Below are 6,606 nucleotides of genomic sequence, written 5' to 3' on the forward strand. Positions count from 1 at the left end.
TTTTAACAATTACTAATATCTTAGATACGGTTATCTAATATCTTAAAACGGTTACACTATGTATTTAATACAATTTAATTTTACACCCAAAAGAGTACCATTCGTCCAATGTACTCTCTTAAAAATTAATTGAGATATTAATTCAAGAAACACTTAATTTTGGATTATGTACCATTTTGAGTATCCGCGACCTTTAAATGAGACGGTGAGTATAGGAAGACTATGTCATTTGAGTTATAATTCGTTGGCAACCGTATCAAGATATTAGTAATTGCTAAAAAAATTAAATTAATATCATTTAAATCGTAATTTTTTATAATAATATACATCTCATTTCCAGTATAAACGAGATAATTATAAATGTATCTCGTTTACACTTTTCGTTTGTAAACGAGATAAAGCCAGATAAAAGCGTCACTTATCTCGTTTACAAATATGGAAAAGTCTAGGAGGCCAACAAGTTTGTTAAATTCCGGCCAGTATGTAACCAGCAAATAAAAGTGAACCATTGGATGAAATCTCACACCATTAAAATCATCATTGATGGCTATTTGATGACTATAAATCACAAAAATTGCGGACCCCTAGCACTCCTCATATAATATTATATAAATTGATAAATACCTCCTAAATTATATATATTGATAAATAAAATATTTAATTTATTTATATAAAATTTTTTTCCCAAAACATACCAATATCCACATCCCAAATTCCTAATATGGGCTTATACCAAGATAAACCAAGACATCTAGAACTAGAATGCCCATATCTAAACTTATTTACTCACAGCGCATTCTTATAAGGAACTCCTTCCCTCAAACACCAGGTTACCTTAACAAAGCTTTACAATTTTTTTTTTTTTTAATTCAGCTTCTTCGTAAGGCCAAACATGGTGTAGATGTGACATTCCACTCATCAGAGGGATTTCAATGTTCCACTTTGCACTGAATTCCAAATGGAATAAAACTCTAGCGATCAGAATTTGCAGGCGCTTAGAGTTCAATGCAGCTTTCTGCAAGGTTCATAATTAAAGGAGTTCTGCATACTGAATCAACCTTTTCCCTGTTGCCACCTGATGTAGCACCCAAAACACCGCTTAATAAATAAGTATACCAAAAGGTGGTTCAAAGAATTGAAGGCAGTAGAAGAAAACAAGGATAAGATACTGAATTATAAAATCATGAGTCCATGGCACTTAATCATTTGTATTATCTGAGCAAAATTCAAGGGCTTACTAGTTACAAGTGAAACTAAAACTCCGAGGCCTTTTTTCTAGGTCTTTTATGAGCTGATGACGATGGATGTCCATGTCCCTGAGAAAAAAAGAAAAAAAAAAAATCCAAACATAAAATAATATTCATCACTAAATTGGTTAGGCGAAAATGACCAATCAAGGAGAGAATGCTTAGCAAAAGACTATGCATTGTACCTTGCGCTTTTGGTCCTTTTTGCTAACCCTTTCACCTGAAACCAGTAACATGAATAATAGAGTTAATAACAAATAGATCAAATTCTGATAACTTGCCGATAATTATGTAACAGGTGCAAACCAAAAATTACCTCCGAAATTCATTGTGTCTGGAATAAACGTCCAGTCCTGATACACAACGTGATGCAAGTGTTGTCAGTAGCTTCCGAATCACAACTTAGTTTGAATAAAAAACTGAATGCTTGGACCATTACAAGCTGAAAATATTAATAAAAGAGGCGGGCAAAGAACCAATAATAAAACCAGATTTATAACCTTTGGTGTGCCTGGTGCTTCATTGTATGACCCATCACGAAAAGGCGAACCTTCAGCCTCTTTGTATTGCACCTGGAAAAAAATCTTAACAACTGATTACCCAGAAGAAAATGATATTTGGAAAAAGCAAACCAATTTTGGTGTTATCATAAAACCTGTTACAAAATTGAAAAAGCACACGTTGAAAGGCATATTACAAACTACATTTTAATTAATGACCTCATATTTCTGCTCATACTAGAATATTAATAATCACTTTTGCCGAAATTATGCCTCTTAACTCTCATTCACCTGTTTCTGAAGATTCAGCAAAGTTAACATTTCTTTTCTTAGTTCAAGATGCTCAGCACATACAGCTTTAGTTGGAACCCTTGGTTTCAAATTGACCTGTAATCACGTTCAAACTATAAATTAAAGGGATATCCATTAGGAAGAGAATTTGAAATTTACTAGTAACATTGGGCTTTGCACATATATTCAAATATATGATCAAGCTCAACTCAATAAACATTTCAGCTGAGATTTAACATGGATAGATTTTTATTTTGTTTGAAAATGGAAAGCTTCAGCTAGAAAGCTAATTTCAAGCTTAAATGAGCTCAAGGAAAATTTTATGCTTATATATAATAGTTTGTATTTCATTTGGGTAAAAATTGTTTTATAATATCCCAAGTCATAATTGAACTATTTCACGGAGACAAGCCAATACAGCTATGCAAGCTGAGCCTATATAGCTTTGAAACACACACATTAGAGCCTTGAGCTCATGCTCAAAACCAAACATCAGATTAATCAGATTAATAGTTTAATGCCATTAAAAATATAAATAAGTCCTAACTAAATGAAGTATGGGCTTTATACATTGCAAATGCAGAGCAGTGACATTATCACAGGACTGTGACTGGAGGAAAATAATAAAATAAAATATCTAAATTGCATTATAAGTTCAATGAGTTTTGACAAACCCCAAGATCTAGCAAAGTTTGTTCAATCCGTTTGACAGTCCGCGGCCCAGCAGATGAGCTTGTAGCTTGCACCATTTGGTCAAGTGCATACGTCCTCAAATATACACGAAGCTGAAATATTTCTCACTATGAGATTGTGTTTGAAATATACTGTATAAGCATTATAAAATTATTGAATTGCGTTGCATGAAAAAGTAGTCATTTGCATTTTGGAATATGGTAATCAATGCAAGATCAAATTCTAATACACTTCAACAACAAAATTTCTTTTTCTTCTTCTTTGTCAATGGCTCACTGCCTTGGGGATGGAGCATGGGGCAGGAGGTGGGTGGGTTTTGGAAGGTATTGAGAACAGAATTGTCAATAGAAAACATCAGAAAAAAGAAGACGATCTATGACAGAAACATTCTATATACTTACTATGCGAAGAGAAGCTAGAGTAGATGCATTATCAGGAAACGTGATTGATGGAAGTTGTGCATTTGATGGAGTCGCAGTTTCACCAGGGACAGCCCTCCCTGTAACTTCTGCACCAGCATTTGAAGGAGCCAACTGGGATTCTTCGACAGCCTAAAACATATAAATTCAAACACATGAATAATGATAGTTACAACTTACAAGTGACTGCACAACTTAAGGGAACAAATTTTATATATTCCAAATATTGTGTTGCCTGAATTTGATCATTACTTATTATGAACTGGGAAGAATTGATGCACTGACACTCTTCAACACATAGTTTATAGTCAGTAAAAACTAAATGAAGTTGCAATTTCACAGCCCTAACATCACAGTGCAAATTAAAAAGTACATGCATTCTATTAACACAGCAATCAGATACAATCCTCAATATTTTAAGTTGTGGTTATGAATCCAGAAATATGATTAATCAAGAATCAGAACCCATCAACCCTATAATCCAAAACTAACTTTGACATTTAACACACAACAGTGCCATATAAAAAAAAAAAGAAGATAAAACTCTTTGAAATGTTACCTTAGCAGGCATACGTAACTCAGCTATCCGTTTTGCTTCAACAAGAACCTGCAGAAAATTAAAAATAAATAAATCAGAAGGTGGACAGCCTGAATGAAAGGTATGCTGATAGCAGAATTAACTAATTTTTGCTAAAGAGAAAAAAAATTAAAACCTCCTCATCTCTTCGCTCTTGTTGCCTTGTTTGAGAGAGGACCATGGATAGTGCTCGTTTTCGTTCGATCTCTTGTGAAACATTATATGGTTCCTACATTGAGGAGGAAAGGCTATTTATTATGATCACATGGTAATGGCCTAAGCTAGATACAAGTTTGTTTTTAACCAAAAATTATATGATTACAAACACTGATGCCCAAACAAACAAAAGAAGTAACTTGAAAGCCACATACAATGGTGTTGTTAAAAAGGTATACTGCACCTTAACAAGTGGATGTGTTGCAACATCCCCAGTAGATGAAGCTCTAGCAATCAATATAGCCCGGGATACTGCAACGGGGACATCATTAAAAATCAAGTTTAAGTATCACATTCTCCAAATTATCAACTTGAAGGATGATGGAAAAGTGGAACAGCTAATACTTCAGTAAGCAAATAAGACATACCGCTATAATATCGATCCTTTAATTCCTCTACAGTACGAGAAGATGGGAACCTATCAGCTATTATAATAAATCGCAGATCAAACCTCTCACACAACTCAAACAGTTGATTTGTCTCCTCCTTGGTCCACATCTAGATAGATCAAACATAATTGAAGAGAGTGCGAATGAAATTAACACTAGATAAAAGAAATAGGTGTGAGAGTACTAATAATATGTCTCAACTTTCAATTTTGAAAAGATCATGGAATTGTGCAGTTCAAGCAAACTCAAACACAATGTCTAATTAAACACAATACGTACAGGATCTGTCAAATACTTGTCATACTCTTCGTCCGTGTATTTAACAACATCAACAGACTGCACCATACCATGTAAACTAAATATTCAATCATGTGAACTATAAGAATAAAAGCAATGCAGAAGATGCGTTTAGAGAAAGATCACAGTTGAATTTAATGACCTTGTTATACTTGGCAAAAGAATAGTCCCCTGTAGGTGGAACACCGTTGACCACTCGAACCTGCAACACGGTCACATAATAAACACACAACTTCCACAGTGGCATGTGAGTGCGTTAGGGAAGAAGAAATTACCCAATGATAAAGTTGAAGATTGTCTTTACGGGCTGAGTTCGTGAAAGGAAGCCATTGCCAAGTGATCTGAACCAAATAAATTACTGAATGAGCATTGAGCATAACAATGGGAGAAAAGAAACGAAAATGCATAGAGAAAAGGAACCTTTTCGTGAGAGGGAGGTTTTTTCTTCAATTGAGAAGAATCAAGTGAAGGCATAAGAGGTGGCACTCCACCAGTGAGAGCATAAACCTCGCGGGAAATTCCATCGGGTTTTCTGTGAGATTCTTTGTGAGGACGAGATTTCTTCTCCAAAGCTGGGAATGAGTTCTTGGGCAATCCCAGTATATCCTTCGCATCCATTCAATGGATTTCTCAACTCACGCAAATTCTCACTTCGATTAATCAATTAGGGTTTGTTCAACTTTCTATCACTCCAAATCGCTATCTGCTTTTGCATTTGGAACGGTTTAATGAATCTTTTTCTGTGTTTTCCTCCCTCACTTCCTCAACTGCCAACTGCTGCTCGATCGCACCAACGGAAAGTCGGAAACCACGTTCTTTTTTTTTTTTTTTCCCATTTCTGTTGGATTCACAGTTCATGATACTTTTTTTATTGACACAGGTCTAACCGTCTAAGGCCAAAGCCCAAAATCCAAACTACTTTTAAGAGTTCTACGCAGGCCGAGAGGCCCAATATTATTACATTATTGGACCTCATACTCATACCAAAAGAAAAAGACAAAACCAAAAGTGGTGTTACTGTCCAAAAAAAAAGGTGGTGTTAACTGTGTTGTTTATTTATTTATTAGGCTACATTTAATTTAATTCTAAAACCAAGACCAAACAAAACATTGAGAATAAAACACAAAACACAAAAATTAATATTTTTATATTTTATTTAATAATAAATTAAAATAAATTATAAAAGTCTAATTTATTTTTATTTTTTTTCATTCAAAAAATTTGGAAAAGAAAATATAATAATAAAAAATTAATAAAAAATATAATGAAAGAAAAAATAAAAAATAAGCAGTATTAATTGTTGGTGTCTCTGTATTTTTTCTGTCATGATTGACACAAAATATACTAATTCAGTATCTCTGGACATACTGTCTCTGTACATATTTCATCTGTCAAACACAATTTTATATCTTTGTGTTATTGTCTCTTGTCCTGTGCCAATAAACAAATGCAGTCTTATTTATTCAATTTTTAAAGTTTCCATATATTCAATTCATTAAAATATAAAAAATTGTATTTTAATAACTTTTAATAAAAAAATTTATAATATTTTTAAAAAACAATGTTACATGACCAGTAACTATTATCATTTTTTACCAATACTTGGCCAGCAATAATTTGTACCCATATTTATAGAGATAGATTTTACACACAAAAAACATATAATTTGCACATATATTTACCAGAGTTTGCACATATAAATCAATACAGTTTGTATTCATAATTTTTAGAGTCTGTACACATAAATTAGTCAAATTTATTTGTTAAAAATAATTAAATATTTGTGCTGGTCAAATAGTAGTAAAAAATACTAAAAATTATTAGTCCCAAAAGAGTTTTTCCATTTTTAAAATGTATATTTTAGCAAGACTTAAACCTCAAGTGTAGGCATAGATTCCCAAACTAAACCTTTTTAATTAATAGCATCATTATTATAATTAAATTGGGTTAGTCTAATGGTTAACTCACTAATTTATT

At 32.9% G+C, this 6,606-nt stretch overlaps 1 protein-coding gene across 2 annotated transcripts; it reads right to left on the bottom strand.

Annotated features, from left to right (window-relative positions):
* LOC107646051 (SWR1-complex protein 4) lies at positions 646 to 5,462 on the bottom strand. 2 transcript variants are annotated; one of them, XM_016350241.2, is made up of 16 exons: positions 5,050 to 5,461; positions 4,905 to 4,970; positions 4,772 to 4,831; positions 4,612 to 4,668; positions 4,312 to 4,441; positions 4,128 to 4,195; positions 3,864 to 3,956; positions 3,710 to 3,757; positions 3,133 to 3,282; positions 2,713 to 2,823; positions 2,039 to 2,134; positions 1,748 to 1,819; positions 1,564 to 1,600; positions 1,433 to 1,467; positions 1,239 to 1,316; positions 646 to 1,075 (listed from the first exon to the last, which is right to left on the bottom strand). In XM_016350241.2, exons 1-15 carry the CDS (start codon positions 5,245 to 5,247, stop codon positions 1,254 to 1,256), a joined length of 1,284 nt encoding a protein of 427 aa, XP_016205727.1. In that variant the 5' UTR covers positions 5,248 to 5,461; the 3' UTR covers positions 646 to 1,075; positions 1,239 to 1,253. The 2 variants fall into 2 exon arrangements, with proteins under 2 accessions (XP_016205727.1, XP_020959576.1); XM_021103917.1 differs by lacking the exon at positions 4,612 to 4,668 and having other exon boundaries at positions 5,050 to 5,462.

The sequence above is a fragment of the Arachis ipaensis genome, chromosome B06, assembly GCF_000816755.2.
Source record: "Arachis ipaensis cultivar K30076 chromosome B06, Araip1.1, whole genome shotgun sequence".
NCBI lineage: Eukaryota > Viridiplantae > Streptophyta > Magnoliopsida > Fabales > Fabaceae > Arachis > Arachis ipaensis.